General features: G+C 38.1%; 2 protein-coding genes across 13 annotated transcripts; one reads left to right on the top strand and one right to left on the bottom strand.

The window, feature by feature from the left end:
• The first annotated feature begins 17,375 nt into the window (after positions 1-17,375).
• Positions 17,376-20,819, top strand: LOC131025061 (protein FLX-like 3). Of its 12 annotated transcripts, none has more exons than XM_057954659.1 (5): positions 17,550-17,772; positions 19,238-19,783; positions 20,081-20,214; positions 20,370-20,518; positions 20,599-20,819. In XM_057954659.1, the coding sequence occupies exons 2-4, from the start codon at positions 19,257-19,259 to the stop codon at positions 20,492-20,494; spliced, it is 786 nt and encodes a 261-aa protein (XP_057810642.1). In that variant the 5' UTR covers positions 17,550-17,772; positions 19,238-19,256; the 3' UTR covers positions 20,495-20,518; positions 20,599-20,819. The 12 variants fall into 12 exon arrangements, with proteins under 12 accessions (XP_057810645.1, XP_057810644.1, XP_057810634.1 ...); XM_057954654.1 differs by having other exon boundaries at positions 17,556-17,772; positions 19,247-19,783; positions 20,081-20,220; XM_057954655.1 differs by having other exon boundaries at positions 17,556-17,772; positions 20,081-20,220.
• Positions 20,820-23,078: 2,259 nt separating this feature from the next.
• LOC131026122 (ethylene-responsive transcription factor CRF3-like) lies at positions 23,079-23,795 on the bottom strand. Its single transcript, XM_057955890.1, has one exon. It carries the CDS (start codon positions 23,793-23,795, stop codon positions 23,079-23,081), a length of 717 nt encoding a protein of 238 aa, XP_057811873.1.
• Positions 23,796-25,787: the final 1,992 nt, after the last annotated feature.

Here is a 25,787-nt window from a genome sequence, read left to right as displayed (position 1 = left end):
AAGAAAATTGACGAAGAATTGCAATGAACACAAAGGATTACGTGGTTCGGGTTGAAACCCTACATCCACGGGACCAAGAAACGGAGCTTTTGTTATTGATTCACAAACTAAGAATTTACAAAGTGTTACAAGTGTTAGAGTATGAGACACTCAATTGCTCGTTTTATAGCGAACTTAGAATATAACGAACAAAACAGACTTCAAAAAACCATTATGCAAATAAGTTCTGACTTTCAGATCTACAAAGGTATTTTGACTCTGACTCTGTGAGCGAACTCTGCCTTGGCTACTCTGATTCTAATCTGCCTTGGCTACTCTAACTCTGCCCAGACTATACAGCTCTAGATCTGAACTCTGACTCTGTGAGTTGACTCTGGAATGCGAACTCTGTGAATCAACTCTGACTCTGGCTCTGGAGTTAGCTCTGACTTTGACGACTCCACCAGAGTAAACCTCTAACTCTGGCTCTGGAGTTAGCTCTGACTCTGAAGACTCCACCAGAGTAAATCACTCTACATCAGAGTATACAAACTTGATTATGAGCTTATGAAATCATAAACAACAGACACTTTATATTGTTTCATTGGTAAAACGTCATCGTTATAATAGTAAACATGAGACAAATTGTAATTGCAAAAAATCAAATGGTGATGTTGTAAGTAAACGTTTTGGAAGTCAAGTGCAAGTGATAAAATTTGGATGATATAATAATGATAAAAATATGTGTATAGGGAAGAGTTCAATGGAGACCACTCCCCTATACAGGGAATGAAGATCAAATCAGAGCCATTGATCTCACCAAAATCAATGAATCAGAGTCATCCGAATTATTCAAGTTTAGAAAATCCCGTAAATTCCTCATTTTCCAATTTTGGGAACATACGAACATAAGTATGTTTATTTGTATGTTCATTTGTTTTTATACGAACATATCGGCGAACATTAGTATGTTCATTTATTTTTTATACGAACACATTGACGAACATTAGTATGTTCGTAAGTTCATAATAATGTTCGTTGGTTCCCAAAATTGAAAAATGAGGAATTTGCGGGATTTCTTAAACTTGAAGAATTCAGATTAATCTGATTCATTGATTTTGGTGAGATCAATGGCTCTGATTTGGTCTCTATTCTCTATATAGGGAAGTGGTCTCCATTGAAGCTGACCCTATGTGTATATGTGTATGTATATAATTATAAAAATAATCTTCCCTTAACGGATTTATCCTTTTCAGTTTGAGATGAGCAGGGACGGATCTAAAGGTCAGACACCCTCTCTCGCCCAATCAATTTTTTTTATTACCTCTATATATGATTTAATTTTTTTTTATCTATATATGTTAATCTCGCTCGGTCATAATTATATAACATTTAACTTGTTTTCTTTATCTAAATTTTACTAAAATTTTATTAGAATCATCCGGTAAAATCTTGTCCGATCATTATTAAATTTCTGGATCCGTTCCTGGAGATGAGTATGATTGGTGTGGTCCAATTTCAATGAATTCACTTTTTTACCTCGTAAATTTTTCTTTTAGTACATAAATATGACATGTGTGTGAAAATTAGGCATCTCATGTCGGCCTGGACTGGACTGCACAGGTTGGTTAAAATCTGCAAAATGCCAATTTTATATAAATTCGCTCCAAAATATCCACGTGGACATCTATCGACTTCTACATAATTAATTCTCATGTAGTTTTTTTATATATATAATTTTGGTGGAAAAAAAAAGGAGTGGAAGAGGGGACCAAGCTCAGAGTGGTAGTGAGCTTCAAACAGGTATAATAGAAAATAGACAAATAGTAGCAAAACAGTCTATTTCAAGTTAGAGAGAGAAGCATATATGGTGAGAATGAGGCATATAGTAGATTGGATCAATACCTTATTACAAGCCTAGAGGAGTGGGCCCCACAGAAAATCCCATAATCAGAAATGCAGCCAATCAGCTGCCGCAGATTAGGATTAAGTTTTCTCGCCCAACCAATGAGAGAAGATTATGGGCCCTGCTTAATCCATTCCAACCTTTCTTAATTTGTTGACATGACTTGAAATGGTTATTTACCTATTTGGCCAAAGCTTGGGATATATTTTATCTGCCAATTTTAATATATATTGTGTATATATGATATTATTGGCATGATTATTATAAATTACGTACAAGTAAATAATTTATGAGATGCACTACTGAATTAAAGAGTTTAGACCTATTTGATGTGTTTGTTTGGATACACTTTTAAGGGGGAAAAAAGCATCATGGGTCATATTCAGAAATTTAATATTCCAAATTTTCAGCTTGAACTCACATTCAACAGTAACTACTAGCACTTGGAGAAATATTATCTAAAGACTATCACAAATTAAGGAAAAGGAGGAGCTTTTTTTTTTTTTTTTTTTGAGAAACTGAAAAGGGTGGAACATTGCTATGTTGACATAACTTTAATTTCTAAGATCTTAATGTCTTATCCAATTGCAAAACCAGGAATCTAGGACTGTAACTAAATTCAATGAATTAATCTTAACTTACTTTTTATCTAAGGTTGTGTTTGAATTGCAATAGAATTTTTAAAAAATTGTGTTTTGACTTCTACGATTTTCTACAACAATAAAATAAATAAAATATTAGAGAATTTGCAAGTAAGCCATCGTCATGCCATATCACCAATCTAACAGCGAAATTTGGTCCCTTATATAATAAATTTGAAAATATTTTATAAGTTCAAGTATAAAAATGATATTCTATAAAGGTTGTGATATATTTGAAAAAAGTGTGAAAAGTTGGGAGAAAAACTATAATTAACTCTATAATATCTATTTATACAAGTAGCATATGTAACAAAAATGAGAAGTATTCTAGTATTAGTATACATGTAGGAAATAAAAAGGGTATATTTTATATTTATTCCTCTAGCTCCTTGGCAGGCGAGAACAAATATCTACAGAAAGATCTCCTTAAAAAAAATTAAAAAAGAAAAGAAAAAGGAAACTACAGCTCATTGTAATCTGCCCATAAAGTCTTTGAACTTTCTTCATTATGGGCATGGTCCGCCACAATACATCTATGCCAACCAACTCTAGAGTTTGTATTTTTTTTTATTTTTTTTTTACTTGACTCTAGAGTTTGTATTGAATAAATAAAAAGTACTTGTATAAAAATATCGACATTGTAAGAACCAAAATTACTTCCTTCAGAAAAAAAAAAGAAGCAAAATTACTTAATTATTATACAAATTAGATTAGATTTATCAGTAGATTAGGTTGCCTCAAAAAATAAAGAGAGATAGTAGATATATTGGCTACTTAGAGAGAGAGAGAGAGCGAGATCTCCCACTTAGAGAGAGAGAGAGAGAGCGTCGTTTCCTTCTCTGCTAGATCTCCACAGCGCCTCGCCGGCGCCGTTTCCGCCGAGCCCCCGCGCCGCTGCCCGCCGCGCGCCGCCCTGCTGCCCGCGCCGCTGCCTGTGCCTCCCCGGATCCGCGCCTCTGCTGCCAGCGCCGGATTCGTTTCACTACCAGCAGAGAGAGAGAGAGAGCGCCGTTTCCTTCTCTGCTGGATCTCCACAGCGCCTCGCCAGCGCCGTTTCCGCCGCTGCCCGCCGCGCGCCGCCCTGCTGCCCGCGCCGCTGCCTGTGCCTCCCCGGATCCGCGCCTCTGCTACCAGCGCCGGATTCGTCCACTACCAGCGTGACTATCCACTCCGGCGCTCTGCCCTCCGGAACCGCGCGACGCTGCTCTACGGCTGGACCGGATCTACCCACGCCAGTCAGCCCAGGCGCCGTTCTGCCCTTCGGAACCGCGCTGTTCTCCCAGCCCAGGCGCGAGTCGCGGCGTTGCCCGGTGGAGGGATCAATTGCGCAAGCCACCTCGCCAGATCCGCCCACAGATCTGCCTGCCCAGAAGTAGTCTGCCTTCGACTACAGATCGGCGACATCTTTCTCTGTGGTAGCTATCTTCGACTTCAGACCAGCGTGACTATCCACTTCGGCGAGACCACGCCTCCAGGCCCAACGCAGCCCTCAAGTCCGGCGAGAATGCGCATCCAGCCAGGCCTTCCGACTCTTTTTGAAAGAACAGCGTCCAGATCCGCAAGTCAGGCCTTCCTATTCAAAAGCTAATTTCTACTTCATTATCTCGGGTGATGTGCAGTTGATATAGATGCGAACTGAATTTAGTACTTGAGACAGCAAATTACCTTGAAGGTTTTCAAGCAGATGGGTTGTTGTTGGGGTTGAATGTATTGTAGGATAAGTGTAATGAATTGAATGTGCCATGGTGAAACGAATGGACAAGACTTGAACTGAAATTAGCAAAGTTTAAGGACAGCTTATCTTACAGTTGTTTGGTTAGATTGATGTATTGTTCGTTGTAGTTGATTACTACATAAAACAGGTGATTTTTCTACAATGGAGCCTAGAGTGAGCGACAGAGAGTGGAGAGTGGTGAGAAGAAGAGGGATTGGTCCAAAACATGTCGAGAGAAAACAGGCAAGAAGCTGGAATCGGAGCAGTTTGAATGGGAGGAGAGATTGGAGTTCGAATGAACGTGATGACACTACAACCTTTTTCTTTAACAACATCCCAGAGGATTGCAGCCTTGATTTTCTCAGACGTAAGTTCGAGACGGTTGCGAAGACGGTGGATGTATACTGCCCAAGGAAGAGAGATCTTTGGGGAAGACCGTTCGGCTTTGTTCGATTTGAAAAGGTGGAGAGGTCTGAGACTTTACTGATGGACCTCAACAAACTTTGGATTGGCAGTTATAAGGTTAGAGTTTATAAGCCTAAATTCCAAAGGGATTATAAACCTAAATTCGAAAGGGTTGATGAGAAGAGAAGGAATGAGCAGAATAGCGTCAAAGAAAAGAAATTGGAACAGATACAGCCATGCACCATGAAGGTGTATAATAGGCACGCAGGTGTCTCCTTTAAGGAAGCTCTTACAGGTGCTAAAGATGATAAAGAACTTGATGATGAAACATTACAGTTCCAGACGACGGAAGAAGATTTGGTTTGGCTTAATGGGGCTTTTACAGGTTACATTAAATCTGAGTTTCTCTGGGAGGAAGTTCGAGAGGAAATAAATAGTGAATGCGCAGGTTATTTTAAGCTGAACTCCCTCGGTGGCAACATGGTCCTAATCCAAAGCAGCAACGAGCAGACGACCGAGGAAAATCTCAATAAGCTCAACGAATGGAGAGACTTCTGGTTGCAGTGGTGGAGGCCTTGGAAATCTGTTGATATCAACTATCAAAGAGTTGTCTGGACTAAATGGACCGGAGTCCCGCTACATGTTTGGAATTCCCGCTTCTTCAGTACGGCAAGCGCGAGGTTCGGGTTGCTTCTGAAAATTGAAGAAAAAACAAGAACGAAAGAGAGGCTGGACGTGGCTTTTATACAGATGTCTACTGGGTTCAACTCCATCGGAAACATACTGAAATGTAAAATCGACGGTGCTTCGTTCCAAATCCGGGTGGAAGAAATGCACTATAATTTCGTTCCCCCGGAGGAGGAGGTGTGGTCTTTGGACGAAGATGCTGACTCAGAATGTTCTTTACAAGATATCTCACAGTCTCCGGCGAAGGCTTTCATTGTCGAGTCGGAAACAGAGGACGGTGAAGGAAACGATTCGGTTACTCAAAAAAACGGCGTCTCGGAACTCGAGAGGAAGGTGATGGAAACTAATGGCCCGTTCTTACATTACTCTGACACAGATAAAGGAAGCCAAGTCCAGCGGGTTTCCTCCGAAGGGACTGATAAATCGCCTTTAAATGAGCCAGAGACTAGAGGTAGAGAGATCAATGAAGGGAGTAGAAACGAGAAAGAGAAGGAATTTCAAAATGAACTTGAGGGGGAGGAGTGCGAACCCTCGAGGGTACCAGATTCTCTCACTGCGGGGGTTGTTTCTAAGAAAGGAACGGCGAACAGACGAGGAGGAGTTTCGAGGAAGAAAATTCAGAAATCAAAAGCAACCGAAAATCAGCATCAAGTTTGGGGCAATTTCATTGCTGATATTGAATCAGAGGGTGAGATGGGCAAGAATGGAAGCGGCTCGCGATCTACTGAGGCGGATTGGGAGAATTCGGAGAGAGATGAAGATACAAGAACATGGCTCTTTGCCAAGAAGTTGGGTTTGTCGAGCAATCACCAAGACGCGGTCATGATCGAGCAATTGAAGGAGCAAAGAGCAAAGGCAGGACATCCGAAGGTCGTGGGTGATATGGAAACAGGTTTTTAATGAATTTTTTATCTTACAACATTAGAGGCTTGGGGAGTTCCATTAAACAGAGTGATATCGGAGAATTGGTTAGGAAAAATGCTTTAGATTTTTGTTTTGTTCAGGAAACCAAAATGGAAATTTTCTGTTCCTCAATGTGTGATAAGTGGTGGGGGAGGAGTAATTTTGATTGGGCTGTGAGGGAGTCAGAAGGCAGATCGGGTGGAATACTATCGGTCTGGAGTAAGGATAAGTTTGTGGCAACTAGTAAATGGAACGTGACGGGGGCTGTTATTGTTAATGGGATTTGGCTACAAGGAGGCCTGCATTGTTGTTTTGTTAATGTGTATGCGCCCATGGGAACCACCGAAAAGGAATCTTTGTGGGATACATTACAGCTCATTGCTCTTCAAAACAAAGACTCTTGCCTGTGTTTTCTTGGCGACTTCAACGCAGTGCGTGATCCGGGAGAAAGGGTGGGGAAAGGTGATGTCTTTAATCAAGCAGATGCAAGGTCTTTTGACACTTTTATTAGGCAAAGTAATCTGCTGGAAATCAGAACACATGGGAGAAAGTTTACGTGGTATCAACCTGGTGGAGGATGTAAGAGCAAACTAGACAGATTTATGGTCAACGAGAAATGGATGCAGGAATGGCCGGACACAGTCGGAAGGGGGCTTCAGAGATCAGTGTCGGATCATTGTCCGATCTTCCTGACTACAAAAACCAAGAACTGGGGACCCAAACCTTTTAGGTTCCTCAATTCTTGGCTCTCCCACCCAGATTTTTACGCGTTGGTAAGGAAATCTTGGGATGAAGCTAAAATTGAAGGATGGAACTGCTTTGTGTTCAAAGAGAAATTGAAATTGGTGAAGAGTGCGTTGAAAGAGTGGAATCTGAGGATTTATGGCAACATTGAGCACGGATTGACAGATCTTAAGGATGAACTTCAGGAGCTGGACATTTTTGATGACACCTTTGGTCTTGACGAGAGTGAGACAATCAGGAGAAATGAATTACGAGCAAAGATTTTCCTTAAATCCAAAGAAAAATGTAGTCTTCTCCAACAAAAGGCGAAAGTTAAATGGGTCAAGGAGGGCGATCTGAATACTAGTTTTTATCACAAAGCAATTGTTGGGAGAAGAAAGAAGAATGAAATTGCAGGGCTTGATGTTGGGGGCTACTGGATCGAGGATCCAAAGAACATTAAGGAGAACGTCAAAACGTTCTTCGAGAATCACTTCAAGAAGACGCCGCGCGTCCTACCTATGATACCGGGAGATTTCACTGCTCGGCGAGTTTCTGCAGAGAATAATGCGGAGCTGATCAAAAAATTTTCAGAATCAGAAATTAAAGAGGCCATTTGGAGCTGTGACGGTGACAAGAGCCCAGGACCGGATGGTTTTAACCTCAAGTTCTGGAAAGCGTCATGGGAGATTATCAAGAAAGATTTTTTAAAGGTGATGACTGAATTTCACACCAATGGCAAAATCCCTCGGGGATGTAACTCTTCATTCATCGTTCTCATTCCTAAAAAAGAAGGAGCTTGCTCACTTGAGGAGTTTAGGCCTATTTCACTTATTTGTAGCCTCTACAAAGTCATTGCGAAGGTTTTGGCGAATAGGATGAAACAGGTCATGGATTCAGTTATTTCGGATAATCAGAGTGCTTTCATTGGCGGCCGTTACATCCTTGATGGGGTCGTGGTTCTAAATGAAGCAATCGCGGAGGCTACTAAGAAGAGAAAAGGGAGGATTATCTTCAAGGTGGATTTCGCGAAAGCATATGACTCCGTCGAGTGGGATTTCTTGGATTTAATGCTTGAAAGAATGGAGTTTGTACCATTATGGAGGAAATGGATCCGAGGTTGTATCTCCTCGGCGACGACGAATATTTTGGTGAATGGATCTCCATCTGGTGAGGTGTGTTTAGAAAGAGGATTACGGCAGGGGGATCCGCTTTCCCCATTTCTCTTTCTTATTGCAGCGGAGGGGCTCCACTCTTTGATCACGAGAGCTGTTGAGAAGGAGCTGATTAACCCGGTAAAGGTAGGAAATGATTACATTTCAATTCCGCACCTCCAATACGCCGATGATACGGTCTTCTTGATGAAGGATGATGAAAGAAATGCAGTGGCAGTTAAAAGGATTCTCAGAGTGTTCCAGCTACTGTCAGGGCTTGCTGTGAATTTCAAAAAATGTTGTCTCTTCGGAGTTGGGGTCGAGGAGGATAAGATCGAGAGGATGGCGGCTGTTTTGGGTTGTGATGTAGGCTCCTTACCTTTCAATTACCTCGGTATTAAAGTGGGTAGCAAGGGCTAAAAGGTTGCTGATTGGAAATACTTGGTTGAAAAGGTGAGAAAGAAAATCGATTCGTGGAAAAATGGGAAGTTCTCTCTCGCGGGCCGAGTGACCTTGGTGAAGGCTGTGCTTCAATCTATACCGATTTACCAGCTCTCTTTTACCTGTTTACCAAAATCAATTGTGAGTTCTCTAAATGCTTTACTTGGTAATTTTCTGTGGGGAGGGGGTTCTAGTAAAAGTGCGATTGCTTGGGTGAAATGGAAGGTGCTTTATGCTTCAAAAGATGAAGGAGGCTTGGGGCTTAAAAATATTGAGTGGTTTAATCAGGCACTTGTCGTTAAATGGTTGTGGCGGTACCTTACTGGAAGGGACATGCTTTGGGCTAAAATTGTTAGGTCCATTTATGGTGAGGTTGAGTGGGGAGAGACAGGTCTGGAAAACGCGGGTAAAGGTAGATTTAGAGATGGGTGGTGGCCGAAGATCGTTTCGGCGGCGGGTGGGGCGAGCAATTTTTGGTTTGTTCAAAATTTGAAGCCAAAGGTGGGGGATGGGAAGACCTTTAAATTCTGGAGTCAGTGGTGGGTTGGACAAAAGCCGTTGAAGTTTACTTTTCCTAGACTTTTTCAGTTGAGTGCTAATAAAGAAGCTGCAATCTGTGAAGTTGGGGAATGGACTGATACTGGATGGTGTTGGGATTTAAGGTGGAGAAGAGAGCTATTTGACAGAGAGAGGGAAGGAGTTTCGGAGTTGCTTAGCCTTGTTTCTGGTACTAATCTGTGTGCAGGTAACAAGGACGGATGGACATGGAGTGGCGACATTGAGAGAGGCTTTACAACCAAGTCCGCTTATGAAGCTATTAAAGATCAAGCAAACGAGACTACGGAGGCGGTGGAGGAAACTGATATGAGTACGAAGGTGTGGAAGATCCCTATTCCAAACAAAGTCAAGCTTACCGCATGGAGAATTTTGAAGAACAGAATTCCGACGTGTGACAATCTCTCCAGAAGAAATGTGATGTTGTGTGAAGTTGAGGTGGGATGTAACGCCTGTTTTCATCGGCAGGAATCCACGAACCACTTGTTGATCCACTGTCCAAAGACCTCAAAGGTATGGGAAGCAATCTTTCAATGGCTCGGAGTTAGCATGGCGCAGCCATATGACGTGTCCTCGCACTTTCAGTTCTTTACTAGTTTGAGTGGCCGGAAAAGAAATAAGAAGCTCTTGATGGCTCTTTGGTGTTGTACTACTTGGCTTATTTGGAAAATGCGTAATGAGAGTAGATTTGAGAACAAAAGATGGGAGAGTGCAAACTTGTTTGGAGAAATCAAAGCTAGAGTGTGGAGTTGGGGTAGAATTTTTGGATTTGTTAACGATGGAGTTGGGATTCATAGGTGGATGTCGAATGATGAACCACCGATGATTTTGTAATCTTCTTGGTACTACTGGTGCCTTTTCGTTCTATAATATTTACTTTCCTTATCAAAAAAAAAAAAAAGTAGATATATTGGCTATATCCCTGAGAAGAATAAGCCAGAAAGGCCAATGAAGGAAAAAAAAAAAAAGTCTATATAGGAGGCGTTTACTTTAACTGATAGGATGAATAGATAAAATAATTTAAATTAATTTATTACATTTACTTTGATGACTTGATTGTAAGATTTTTCACCATTTGTACATTGATTTGAGTCCATATACGAATACTTTTTAATGATGATATATGTTAATAATTGTTTAAACTCCTAACATAATGGAGATGATCTACTCAATCTTCTATTTCGACAGTAAAATTACTACTCGTAGATGATTTAAGATTTTTCTAATCTTCTACTAATTAAAATTAAAATGATTAAAAACATTTAATCATTAATTAAAGCATATATAATGGGGCTCGAGGAGTGGGCATGCGCCTGGCTAACGCAAAGTGTAGCCCCTCGCTGATGCCGCGCCTCGGGGGCTCGCTCCGAGCTTCCTTTTCCGCATGCGCAATGCACGGTCCAATAAAAAAATATTTTTTAAATAAATTTTTCTATAAAAATTATTTATAACTTAAGATTTTAATTTTAACTAAATGTAGTTTCACTATTTATAGTATACTGCACATTATAGAGAAACTTACATTTTTCAATTTAAGATTCAATATTATAATCAATTAAATATAGCTTCACTATTTATGTACTCCCTCCATCCACTAATTCATGACCTAAGGGAGGAAACACGGGTTTTAAGAAAAAATGTATTGTTTATTAGTTGAGTGAAGAAATGAGCTCACAAACTATATTGTTTATTAGTTGAGTAGAGAAAAAGTGTATTGTTTATTGAGATCCACCAATTAAAAATGTATAAATAGTTACTAAAAATGGATAGGACATGAATTAGTATATGGACCAAAAAGGAAAGTAGTTAATGAATTAGTGGACGGAGGGAGTACTATATATTGTAGAGAAACTTATATTTTTCAATGTGGGAGGAATTCAATATAATATCAACTTAATGTAGCTTCACTATTTATAGTGTACTACACTTTGTAGAGTAACCTACATTTTTTAATGTGGGATTCAATACAATATCAACTTAATGTAGCTTCCAAATAGTTTTAATTTTAATTTTTCATTTCACTTTTTAATTATTATTTTTTAATCTACAAATGCATTTAAAATAAGGATAAAATATATATGAAAATTATTGTAATTGTAATATTTTCTTAATAATTGCATTTTTTTAATTAATGTAATGTTAAATTTTAATTTTAAAGAAATTAATGTTAAAATAATTGAAAACAACATTAAAAATAAAGATATAATGAAAAAGAAAATTTAAAAGCCCGAGTTAAGAGAAACCCTAAACTCGGATGTGGATGCTCTTAAGACGCGCTATAAATAAAGCTAGTCGTTATTCTACAAATAAGACGCACTAGCTCAGTTGTACGTTCCTTCACTGACCATCTCTCATGTGCGGGTTCGATTCCAAGGAGCAACGCTCGATTCTACAGAATAGCGTATAAATAAAAACTATCTGATCTTCTACAAATAAGACCCTCATTTCATATCAAGATTAATTTTTCTTACGAAAATAAATACTTGAGTAAACTAAAAGTACAAGTTCTCGTAATAAAAAATAACAATTGTCGTGAAAAAAAGTATTCCCTATGCCCCACTATTTTTGTCTCACTTACCATTTTGAGTTATCCCATTATTATTGTCTTATTGCCATAATAATTAACCCTTCAAAATGTGTGTACCACTTTAACTAATTTACATCTTCTTCTTAGTTTTCGCGTCCAAAAGTTTTGGGAAAACAATAGTGGAACAGAGGGAGTAACATTTTACAAACATTACATTTCTTCATATCCATTATTACTTTTCAGATCACAATAATAATTACTTTGAATTATTCATGTTTTTCAACTGATCTATGACCCGTGATTCGTACCCAGCCTGCCCCGAATCGTTTCTTGAGTGAGTGAGTCCGGTCTCATCCAAGTTTTTGCGTTATTCTTACGACAATAAATATTTTAGTAAATCGTGAGTAAAAATAACAATTATCGTGAAAAAAAGCAATATTTTATAAATATTATATTTTTTATATTGATTATTATTTTTCATTACAACAATAATTACTTTGAATTATTCATATTTTTCAATCCGTCTATAATCCGCGATCCGTGCCCAACCTGCCTCGATTGCGGTCCAACCCATCTCTTCGATGCGACCTGTCTCACCCGAATTTTTTAGTTAAAAATAAATAAATACGTACGCGTGAGAATTATCTTCTTATTTGGAAAAAAAATGATAAGAGTTTGAAAGTGGGAACACGCAAATTCTTATTGGTTCCATATCCACCTCAGTGAGAGGATGTGGTTGAAATTTTCAGAATTCTTGTGCATCAAATCGATTGAGTTAATTATGTAATCTAAAAAATTTGGGATGATAAATTTATAATTAATGCTGGTGGATATATGGATGAAGACAAAAAACAAAAAGATAAGACCTTATTATATGTTTTGTCATAGTGGATAAATAATAGTGGGAGTTATCCGTTTTTAAATCTTACCTCAATTTTAATTTCAGAAGAAAAAATCAGGCCGCAAGATCTATCAAAAATATGGCACAGTCATGGAATGGAAAACGACTTAATACTTTTTCACATGCATTCATGAAAATAATAATTTCACTAGTAAATGTTGAAATTATATAATCTAAAAATAATATACATAAAAAGGGAAAATTATCAAGAATATATCTTAATATTTCTGGTAAGGATTAAGGTTGTCCCCAAATTTTGTAGGTACAAATAACCTTAATGCTATAACTCTATTGACATACATGCCCATGTCCATCCATGCTATTACCACCCAAAATTAGTTTTATGCCAACTTCCTTCCATTTATTTTAATTTAGAAGCTTATAAGCATTAACGATAAGAACTAGCTATAACTTTTTATCCATGTGTACTTATGTTTCCTCCCTTTTTTGGCTCAGGCTTGAAAGTAGAAATTGGAAAATAGCATGATAAATTACTTCTTCTTTACTTATTTATTTTTATTTTTTTAATTGGACAAAATCCATATTTTGTAATTCAAATTCACATTGCACTACAAAAAAACAGACGAACTGCGATGAAATTAATGACGAAACAAAGTTCCGTCATAAAATTACAATTGACTAACGACAGACCAACGACGTCTTACAATTTTAGTAATTAACGACGAAATTATCGATAAAATTTCCGTCATAAATGTTTACTACGGAATAATTCCGTAGTCAAAATTAAAGAATATTTAATTATTTAAATAATCAAAATTTAACGATGAAATTATTCCGTAATTAAAATCAAGAAATATTTCATTATTAAATAATTAATATTAGCGACATAATTTTTTCGTAGTTAAAAATAAAGAATATAAATTATTTAAATAATTAAAATTCAACGACAGAATAATTATGTAGTTAAAATTGTTAATTATTTAAATAATTTAAATTTAACTGCGGATCGTTAAATTCTTTACAAAATACACTCATTTTCATCATGCGCTCGTATATATACGCCCTAATAATAATAAAAATCCTTATTCGTTGCCATTGATCACTCCACCACTTCACCGCTTGAATCCACCATTTCGCCGTCACTCCGCCGCCTGACGCCACCTCTCTGCCGCGTGACTCCCCTTGAGATTCACCCAACCATTTTACTCCCCAAGACTTAAGTTGCGATTTCTCTACTATTTCAATCTAAGGTATTTTTGCTAACACCACGAATCTAATTAATTCGAAAAAATTCAGTTAGTATTCCGTCGTTAATTCTCTTTAATGACAGAATTTTCATTTTTAGCGACGGAAAATTTCTTCGCTAATCGGTTAATTTTTTGTAGTGTTGAGATTTACAAATCTAATAATTTAGATCTATATAAAAATTAATTTTTAGTAATGCTGAATTGCTGATAATGAATTATTTAAGATAATTATTAAAAAATGTTCAAAATATTGTCTAGTAATTACTCCCTCCGTCCCGCGAAGCGTGACCCACTTTCCTTTTTGGGTTGTCCCACGAAGCTTGACCTGTTTCTAAAAATAGCAAAAAATTTACCCTTTATTGACCTTTTCACTTTTTCACCTACCACACTTAACACACAAAATACTAATTTCTTAATTCTCGTGCCGAAAAGAAATGGGTCACGCTTCATGGGACGGAGGGAGTATTTTTTATAGATGTCGCCTATCAATTTAAAATTAAAAGCAACAAGTGTGCATGTCTTTAAATTTCCTATATTTTGCGAAACCTATATACTCCCTCCGTCCCATTAAAGTCGTCTACATTCTTTTCGGCACGGAGATTAAGAAAAAAGATTGTTATGTTTTAAGTATGTTTTAATTAAGTATAGTCCATCAAAAATAAAGAATTAATTAATTGTGGTCCATATTTTTCTTCCAAGTGTTTCTGTTCCATTTTTCAAGCCAGCGCCGGCACCGGTGCCGGTGCTGTCAGCTCCGGCGACGACTGTCAACATCCAAACCAAGAAATTGGTTGTCAAACCAAAAAATCAATTCAAACCATTTTCTATTCCAAAAAATCAATCCAATTTTCACCAAAAAATCAAACCAAATTCTTGAAAAAACATTGAGCAGAGGAGAGGGGAAAGGTTCTGGGCGAACAGCCACCACCACCCTCAAACCACCGCCTGAAATCACACCCAAATCGCGCCACCCTCAGATCTGGGCGAACAACCACCACCACCCTCAAACCACCGCCTGAAATCACACCCAAATCGCGCCACCCTCAGAGAGGGGAAAGGTTCGGCGGTGGTCGCGGCGCAGACCAGAGAGGCGGCGGCCATGGGGTCGCGGCGCAGACAGACAGACGACGCCACCTCAGATCTGGGCGAACCACCCCTAAATCGCGTGAATCGGAACCCTAAGGTAAGCGATTGCTGCCTTGCTCACCGGAGACGACGACAGATTCAGATGGGGAAGCCGGTGGTCAGACGAGAGAGAGGAGAGAAGCGTCCGACGGAGAGAGAGCGGGAGAGCAGAGGCGAGAGAGGTCAGGGGCGCAGAGGAGAGAGAGGGAGAGCAGAGGCGAGAGAGGTCGGGGGCGCAGAGGAGAGAGAGGGAGAGCAGAGGAGAGAGAGGGAGAGCAGAGGCGAGAGAGGTCGGGGCCGGGGCGAGAGCCGACGGCCGGCGGCGGTGTCTTCGCCGGAGAAGAAGAAAGAAGAAGATCTTAGAGAGCGGCGCGAGGGAGGTAGAGAGGGAGGCGCGGTGTGAGAGAGAGAAATATGAGTGAGGATATGAGTGTAGAAGATAGGTTTAATTAGGTGTAGATTAGTTGATTAATTTTAACCCAAAAAGGAAAGTAGCCAACTTTAGTGGGACGCCCAAAAAGGAAATGTGACCAACTTTAATGGGACGGAGGGAGTATTACCGATGTAGTTTATCAAAGTCTAATCTATAATCAGAGAATAACTAAATGTATTTCACATGCATATTTCAGTATATTTACAACTCAACTTGAACAAAAATATCAAACAGTAAATGGGAAAGATTACTAAAAAGAGACACACAGTCACATGGTGGAGCAAAAGCAAGACAAAGTAGCCCATGCAAATGCAAATGCAAATTGTACGAAAATTTCATTTTCATGAAAAAGAAACCAAGAAAATGCCATACTTGGCCCATAATTTCAGTGCTAAAATCTCAACGTCAAATGCACTTCTACTATTATTCTTCCCAACTCATAAATTTTATGCTTCTAATGCTTTGTACACTCTTCCCAAAAGGATTAATTAATAAGATTTTATTATCATAATAATTAAGTAGGGTTTAGTAAGCAAAATAAATTTAGAATAATTCAATGATGGGAGTGTAACAAAATATAAGACTCAAATACTTGAAAGTTGAAAGCATGAATTTTACTCGTGTATTTATATCCACGCTCAAGCTTGATCACCAATCAGTTGAGCGTTTACTTTAAGGTGCGTTTTCTTTGGTTGTAAATTTATCATGGAAAAATGAATGATAAACAAAATTTCACCCTTTAAATTCTTCCTTTCTTTTTCCTCATTTCCTATTTGACCCTTACTCATTCTCCATTTACACTACAAAAGATGAATAATATTATCCATCCAAAAGAGGAAATGAGGGAAATGAAAGGAAGGATTAAGGGTGAAATTTTGGTTATCCCTCATTTTCCAATGATAAATTTACAACCAAAGAGAACACACCCTAATTGTAAAATTTTCATTGGAAAATGATGGATAAGAAAATATGAGAAAATATTATATTTTCCTCCTTTTAATTATTATATGTTTATTAAAGATGAAAAGATGAGAAAATGTTGGAAAATATTTCCACGCCCCTTCCCTTAAGATAATATTATCCAACATTGGAGAGAAAAACACTAAAGATATTATCTAATATTGGAGAGAAAAACACAAAAGGGCTGCTCGAGAAAACTTTCCATCATAGTAAATATGTAAAAATTGTGGAAAATAGATGAAAAAACTTTTTCTATACTTTTACATCAAAGTAAACACACCCTAATAAACTTCGACGGGCTTAATATATACATAAAGTGTTATGTATTTCCAAAATGAATAGTTATTTTTATCTAACAAATATGTCTAATTATGTTTTTTTTTTAATTTACAAATAAGCGTATGCAAATTTTATGATAATTGTCAAAACTCATAAATATACTCGCTCTGTCCATCAATTCGTGTCTTAGAGAAAGATGCCACGAGTTTTAAGAAAAAATGTGAGAACGTCCCTCAAACATCCTCCTTTCTTTCTATTTTGGTTCGTCCCCAAAATAATCTTCTTAACCTACTTTTAAAAATAATTTCACTCAGTAGTACTCTTACAATCTTCACTTTTTGTGAGACCCACCACTCATCTAATACACAACTAATTTTTATTAAAATTCGTGCCAACCTTCTTTATGAAGATGTTTGAGAAACGGAGAGAGTATTTTTTATTTATTAAGTGGAGAAGAGGACCCATAAATAATAAAGATCAATATATTAATTAGTGACAAATTAGGACACGAATTGGTGGACGGATGGAGAACATTTTACCATCTAGCTCACGACTCACAAGCCTATTACAAGCTCAAACAATTCTTTATTGTATTAAATGCTAAATTATTTATGAGTAGCTTAACTCTTTTTTGAGATTCAAAGGCTCACTGAAAACACCATCAACATATAAATAACGAGATGAAATGCTTTAAAAATTGTTGGTCAAAATTTGATTTTGAGTGTGAGAAAAACTATTATTTGAACTGTATTATACGCAGAGCCCGGCCCAATGCAATCCAAGCCCATACACAGCCCCTACATAATTAGATATACTATTTTTTTTTTAAGTACAAAATTCATCAATTAAAATCCTAACCAAAATATCACGGCCCCTACTCATATATTGTATAGTTTGCACCTCGATTCATGAAAATCCTACCACAACCAGAAAATGGATTATATAATAGCCCATATATTTTTAAGATTTTAACTTTAAAGCGATAGGCTAAAGCAAAAAAATTATTCTACTATCCATCTGATTAATATCTATCTTTTATACATTGTTGTGGGACTGTATAGAAGAAATTGAAATTGTGAATAAGAATTACCAAAAATTTATAATCAATAGTTTGGAATTTAGAGCAAAACGCAGCGTAAAACCGGGCATTCCAGTTCTTATCAATTTGAGGAAACCCACCAACTATCAAAATCACAATTCCAATTTGGAAAAACCTCCAATTTAAGAGCAGGTACGAATTCCGGAATCTATTTTTAAGAAATCTGGAAATAGCTCTACTTTATTCTATAATTTGTCTCAATTTCTCTTTTTAGATTTAGTTTTCCTCGTCGAGCTTGCGGTTTCGTCTGCGAAATTTGCGTATTGTTTTTGTTGCTGGAATTTCTTCATGTTGATTATGACTGCGCCTGTAAAATTTTGATTCTGTGGGGGTAATTTGCATAGCTGAAGTCTTTAGGGTTTAAACTTTTGATTGTTTTTTTTTCCTCTTTACCAGTGGCTAAAATTGAGTGACTTAATTCTGCTATCGGTTCAAGTGTGAAAGTGGCAGTTCTCCTTTTAAACCCTAAGTTGTTCTTCGTTGATATATACGAATATTGCTATATAAAATTCCATATAAAAATATACCTCAAGGATTTAGGTAGAGAATACAATTGGGGGAGATGATGATTGAGGATACAAATTTTCAGCTGGTTTGTCTCTCACTAGGTTATTGTAATTATTATGTTTACAATATATCAACGAAAAAGATAGCAGGTATAATTTTCAAGTCCAGCTTAAGTCCCCGTCCCTTTCCGCTGCGACTTAGCTTCTTTATGTTGTAAAACTCCCTTGGAACTAAGCAACCTTGTTATCACAAATGGCTTCTCTTTACTAAAATGCTTAATGTAGCTTGACCTTTTATGCAGCTTTGAGGTTGGTGTGTTCACATCTGTTTATATTTCCTATTCGTCTGTCATATTTCTATTACGTTGCTTCCTGCATATCTAATAAACACGTTCAATAGGAACACGTCGACGTTTTGGGAACTGTATTTGTTTTGTTTCCTCTCCTATACAAAATTAGGTTCTTTTATCCATGCAGCTTTTGTTGCATTTAATCGAAACTCTAAATAGTTTACATGCAATCTCTGAATAAATCCTCTCTTGTCATTTACTCTGCAATGTAGATCAAGAATTTTGCAGCATATTATTTAAGTAGCCTTATGCGTTCTACTTGTCCTTTGTCCATTGCTCGGCCTTCAATTCGGGAATAACATATCAAATACTATCTTTTGTATACCTCAGTAGATGTTGGATCGTCATACTTTCAATGATTATTATTACATACACTTTTTCTTGTCACAGTTTCGGGCTTAGCCAATTTGGTGGAGGATTTGTACAGGATACTGTAGTTCTGAGTTAGCAACTGTTTTTTTTTTTTGGAGGGAAATTCTGAGAGAGCAAGTGTAAAATTATTAAACAAAGTTTGAATGTTCAATATTACTTATGCGAGTCTTAATACAAAAACTAATGATCCCTCGCAGTTGTGTTTGCTTTGAGTTTAATATATTACAGTCTCATAGTCACAGATGATGGTAGTATAGTTGCTTGCAAATCTGTAAGAGTGGGAAGATTGGAACCAATTATCCTATGTATATGGCATTTCTGACATTAATGCCAGTTCTTAAAATGTTCACTTATTAATACCCTTGACAGCTTATGCAGTCTCCTCCTTATGGCTGGGAGAAATCGGATGCCCCGTCACCCTGATAGTTTCCGAGGTGCCCATGATGATCCACGTTCACTTCCACACCGGATGCCAATGCCGCTTCCTCCACATCCTGCGGCACTGGAAGAGGAACTTGAGCTCCAACACAGAGACATTCAAAGGCTCCTTGCTGAAAATAGACATGTCATTGATGACAATGTGATGCTTCAAAGGGACTTGACTTCGGTGAAAGATGAAATTCACAGATTGAATCAGGTCATTCCCAAAATGCATGCTGACAAAGAGGCTCAAAGAAGGGAACTGATCGAGAGGGGGATGAAACTAGAGGCTGAACTTCGCTCCGTTGAACCTCTGAGAGTAGAGGTTGTGCAATTAAGAACTGATGCACAGAAATTGAGTTCACAAAATAAGGAGCTCTCTTCCCAGGCTCAAACTATGACAAAGGATATTACTAGGCTTCAATCTGAGAATAAGCAAGTAGCTGCCATGAAGTCTGACATTGATAAGATGCACAAAGACCTGGTTGATACGAGGTATGAAATAGAAGCATACTTGATTGATTCAACTATGAGTGCCCTATCATTTAACCCTTTATCCTGCTACTCAATAACAGAGAATTTGAAACTTTTAACATAAAAATAGCCAGGAACATAGTAAACAGGGGGATATGATTTCCTATTTCTCTTCAGTCCCTCAACCAACTAATTTTTTTATGCATCTATCAAATGATTGTTCTGGCTGGAAAATTTATTTTCGAAGTGATTCAGGTGAATTTTTTTGAAATATGTTTGTTTCCTGAATGCATTATCTATTGCTGCATCATCATTCAGGAGAGTATATGAATATGAGAAGAAAGGAAATGAAGAGTTGGTGGAACAAAATAGAGCCATGGAGAAAAACCTTATTGCAATGGCTCGTGAAATAGAAAAGCTGCGCGCTGAACAAGCTAGTGCTGACAGGAGGGGTAAGGGTAAATTTTTTCTCACATATAGACAGACATTCGCACCTCTACTCACTCTCCCTCACACAGGGAGAAGAACAGAACTACACTCGAAACACTTGGTTAATCTCAAAAGCCTTATTTGTTTAGAGGTAGCTTGATATTTGCGATTTACTCAGGTGCTGGAGGATATGGACTGCTGAATGGGAGCCCCGAAACAAGATATCCAGGCCCATATGGTGATGTATATGGCCCTGGCCCCTGGGGATCATTTGACAAGCGTAGTGGTCCTCCCCGACGTTAATCCTTGTTCAGAATCGGAATCATGGTAAGCAAAGCACCGTAATTGATTTCCCCCCTAGTGAAGTAATGGAAATGGTGAGTTTGGCTTTGTGCTATTGTTGCCAGCTTTCTATTGAAGTGTTATGGCACTCTTGTAACGGAGAAGATAACCCCGATGAGTAAAATACTTGATGCAAATCCGATATTTCGTGCCAAATAGTCTTAATTTGAAAAGAAAAAGGAAAAAAAAAAAATCATTTCATTTGGTAGGACTTTGAATGGATTTAACTTTTGCTACTTTTATGCTTGAATTGCACAAGAAATTATATGCTACTCCATTGTATTAACTATTATGGTCCTAAAACAGCAGCTAGACATATCGAAATATTAAAATCATGTTCTTCCTGAAAAGCAAGAAAGGCATTTGATAATTTGGTGTAGCATCTACTCAATTAATGTTTATTTTAATTCACAATATAATGGAATTTGGCTCAACTGCCCAACTTGACCTTGATATCAAATGATTAATAGCTCCTTAAGATAAAAATGAACAAGGAAAACATCTAATCAATAGGGTACGGATTTATTTGAATCCGAGAGAAGGTTTGAAGTAAATAATTGTGGGCGATTTCGTGTTATATGGATTTCCAATCACTTTAAAAGTAATTTAAATAAAAAGTTTGGTAAACATAATTTTTTCAAGTATAATTTCACATCAATTGTATTATATGGATTTTTGTGAGGCATTGTCCTTAGGGATGTCAATCGGGCCAGCCCACCGGGTTTTCGGGCTAGCCCTATCGGGTTTCGGGTTAGTCGGGTGCGGGCTAATCGGGTTGGAGATTTTTTCGGGTTGTAAATCTTCAACCCTAACCCTAAACTTTCGGGTTTCGGGCTAGCCCATCGGGCTAATCAGGTTAAAGGCGTAAAAATAAAATTATCATTTGTATTTTATTATTCCTAATGATCTAATGTATAATGTATAAAATATATATAGATATTAAAGATATAAATTATATAGCAAAGCATGAAATGCAAAAATATAAGATATTCAAGATTACATAAACAAAATTATATTAAAATGAGATAGTAAAATTTAACATGTATCAATGCACTAGAATCAATCTGGATTATTACTGAATAATTAGTGGATTTGCCATACACGTCTCATTGACAGAAAAAAAAAATTGGTATCACTTTAAAATGAGATACTAATAATTAATTTCTAACTAATGAGATACTAATAATCAATTTCTACAAAAAATTCGTAATTAATTTCACTTTTTTTAATGAAATTGCACACACACACACACACACACATATATATTCTAATTAATTAATTTCACTTTTTTTTAATGAGGCTACATATATATATATTTAAGCAAATACCATAGATCTAAACATAGCAGAAGTTGTAACTGGATGCATCAGTCACAATTCCGTCAGCCCACCGGGCCAGCCCATCGTGTTTTCGGGCTAGCCCTATCAGGTTCCGGGTTAGTCGGGTGCGGGCTAATCGAGCTGGAGGTTTTTTCGGGTTGCGATTTTTCAACCCTAACCCTCTAATTTTGTCGGGTTATTCGGGTCGGCCCACGGGTTTCGGGCTGCATTGACATCCCTAATTGTCCTGGCTGAAGCTGTGACTTCTCTTGATGAAAATTAGCCCGAATTCGGGAGTATGATTCGACGATGTCGCCAGTTTTTGCAGTTTTGCTTCAGGTTCCGAGCTAAACACATTAGCAGGGCTCATAATCTTGTTAGAGCTTCTTTGAATTTTAGTTATACGTATGAATGATAGTCTAGTTTTGTACATGAACTTTGAAATGAGTAAATATATAAATTTTAATTTTACCATAAATTTAATTTCTAAATATGCGAACTCTACAAAAATCCTATGATTTTCAAGTTTAGTGTTTTGTGAATCCTCTTAAAACGAAGTTGTTAGAGATGCACTAAACAACATTTTCTTTTAAAACGTTCGATAAGTACACGTCAATATTCCGACTTGCAATGTTAACTTTAATTTTAGCACAATTTATATTTGTAGTAAGATTGCTACAATATTAAAGTTCATACATAAAATTAAATTATCTCCAAAATTGGTGTATTTAGATGCTAATAACCTTATCAGTGGTCAAAACCTATAATTGAGAGTCTGAGACATACTTAAAATTAAATTGATATACAAAATTGAGCACAACAGTGTAATATGATCCATTGTTGAGATTATCAGCGTATTATATATTTATATAATACTTCCACTGGCCATATAATACTTGAGTTTATGAAAATTGTACCTCAAAATTGTAGTGTGGTTTGAGAGCATATGTTTAATGTTTTATTTGAATCGTATGTTGCTCCCCATTATAAAAATAAAATAAATAGCTTATACAGGTAGTTAGGGTCTAAAGCCCAAATAGACCCAAAAAGAAAAAAAACATAAAATGGAGCAATAAAAATTCGGTTTACATTTTTAACCAAATCAAGAAAATTCAGTTAAAAATCCGAAAGGAAAAAGCTACTAAAACCAAGCCATACATAAATGATAAATTAAGTGAAGAATTTACATACAGTGACTGGGTTGCGTGAAACCACCGCAAACCTACTTAACCTAACAAAACGACGCCGTCGTCCGCCGTGGAAATGCTGAGATCATCCAGCTTGCTGAAATCCCCCACCAAGAATCCATTCGGATCAACAATCTGCACGCCGCATAGAAACCCAATCTTCCGCTCCGGCGGCACGGCGGTGCCACCGCCGCCACTCTCATCGGACGAATCCGCGGCCGTAATTTCCAGAACCGAAGACGGAGAATCAGAACCCCCGGTTTTCTTGCTAGCAACCCACACGATTCCCTCTCTCGCTTTCAAACCTTCCTCAATCTCGCGCTCCCGCGTTTCCTTGCTAGAAACCCACACGATTCCTTTTCTCGCTCTCAAATCTTCCTCAATCTCGCGCTTCCGCGAGAGATAAGCCGCAGAGGCCTCCTCCGCGGTGCGGAAAGTGCCCAGCCATATGCGTTTCCTAACCCGACGATCCCTAATTTCGGCCGAGTACTTACCCGATTTCCTCTTGTGCGTGCCGACAAAATTCCTCTTCGTGATCAGGTTCCGGAATTCATCGCCGCCGCCGCCGCGTTCCTTGCCAGATGCCTTCGTATCGCACTCCAATCTCAAATTTCTTCCCTGCGGAAGGACAAACTCGTGAGTTATTCTCTTCGATTTTTTCTCCGGCGGTTCCGATTCATCCGATGATGAGTCGGTGGCGTCGGGATCGGAATAGGATAGCCTGATCTTCCGCGGACTGGCTGAGAATTCTTCCATGAATTTGGAAAAAACAAAAGGGAAATTGTGAATGAAGCAAATGAATTAGATGATACAAATGTTGTTTATTGGAGATTGAAAAAGCAGATAAGGGTTTCTGTAGTTTTTGGTGCGAATATATTTTGGGGTTCCATGACTGGGCGCTGAGCTCGAAATCAATACATTAGATAATTAGAATATGCGTCGGCATATTTATTCCTCGTACTAATCGTTTCCAATTTAATAGGCCAAGCTTACTCATAAATATTAAAAATAAATAATTTATAATAAAATAAACGGTTAATTGCCTGTAAATTCATAACGTTTACACAGCCCGTCGTCGGTTTTTTCTTTCACCGGCGCCGAAAGTTACACGGTGGCAGCCGAAATCGATGAGTTGGCAGCCGGAAATTGACACATAGGTGTATTATTGACATGTGGAATTAAAAAAATAAAAAAATAGGAAAATCCTCCCCCCTCCCATCGTCTTCTTCCCTCTTTCCTCCACCCCCAAACCCTAATTCCCCCGCCGGTGCCGCCCCCTACCGCCACCACCACCGGCGCCACACACACACGTGACCACACACACCACAAGCCGGCGTCGCCCCCTGCCCTCCCTTCCAACACAGTCCTGGGATCGCGAAAAGGAAGAAACGGGAATAGGCCGTTGCTGGCCGGCGTCTGTATCTTAAACGACGACGCCGCGCGCCCTCCCCAATTCCCCCATCGGCCCTCCCCCACAAACAATTCTCAATCACGAACACCAATTACTCAATCTCAGAAAAATAACAACATAAAAATCGAATCTTTATCCCTTCAAACACACCTCCAACGATGAAGCCCTGAACTTGGCGAGGCTGACGCCTAGGTTCGACGCCGCCGCGCGTTTGCCTTGGCTCTGCGAACCGCCCTGGTTCGACCTTCGGTGAAGTTGTATCTGTCTCTCAAGTGTCGTTGGTGTTTTCTGGGCCCCCCTCTGGCGAAATAGCCATCACGTCGCAGCAGGCTGAGGGGCGATTGAAGAAAATTCGAGCTCAATTTGGAGCTCTCCATCGACGGTAGCAACGCCAAATCAAAACCCAACGAGTTTAGAGAAAGAAAATTCGATGCTGCTGTGAGTTTAGAGAGATGCAGGCGATTGAAGATGAGGGAAGCTCGGATGAAGAGGGGCGTCGCCGGCGGCGTCAGAGGGTGGCGGCGGCGGGTGGGGGGACGGGACTTAGGGTTTGGTGGTGGGGAATGGGGAAGAAGACGATGGGGGAGGAGAGGGGGTGTTCCGATTTTGTTTTCTTTTTTTTTTTTTTTTAAATTTTATTTAATTCCACAAGTCAATAATACACCTATGTGTCAATTTTCGGTTGCCAACTCATCGATTCCGGCTGCCACCGTGTAATTTTCGACGCCGGCGAAAGAAAAAATCGGCGACGGGAGAAAAACCAGACAAAAAAGAAAGGTTATGTATTTAAAAGCGGATTTTTCAAATTAGGAGCAAAAACCAATTCCGTGTAAACGTTATGAATTTACAGGCAATTAACCCTAAAATGAAAAACTTTTTTTAAAAAAATATGTTTGTCCAAAATGCACTAAATGAGATAGTATTATTTTTAAAATAAAATAAGAAATAATTATGTGTGAGACATTTGGTTTGGTGTAAATAATGAGTTATGTGAAAATGTATTTGTTGTGTATTTCATTTAATGAAGTAATCTATTGAGATGAGATATAAGATATTCAAATAAGAAAACGTGACTTACTTAATTGAGACCGAGAAAGACGGAATATACAATATAAAATATATTTTTTTTAAAATAAACTGATGAAGATTTGGACTTCACCTAACTAACTGTCCATAATTTGGGCTTTGCAGGTTGAAGTCATCTGTCAGAACCCTAATGGGCTTAGGGCCGAAACCTGTTTTTCTGTTGTAACTGAATTTCTAGTTGGCTCATGATTGATTTGACTAGTAAACTAATCTATTTTGTTTGAAAATAAATACTTTTCTCCAATAAAACC

This window comes from Salvia miltiorrhiza, chromosome 5 (assembly GCF_028751815.1).
Source record: "Salvia miltiorrhiza cultivar Shanhuang (shh) chromosome 5, IMPLAD_Smil_shh, whole genome shotgun sequence".
NCBI lineage: Eukaryota > Viridiplantae > Streptophyta > Magnoliopsida > Lamiales > Lamiaceae > Salvia > Salvia miltiorrhiza.
Note: the sequence above shows the minus strand (reverse complement) of the source record. Positions and strands in the feature narration are given on the sequence as shown.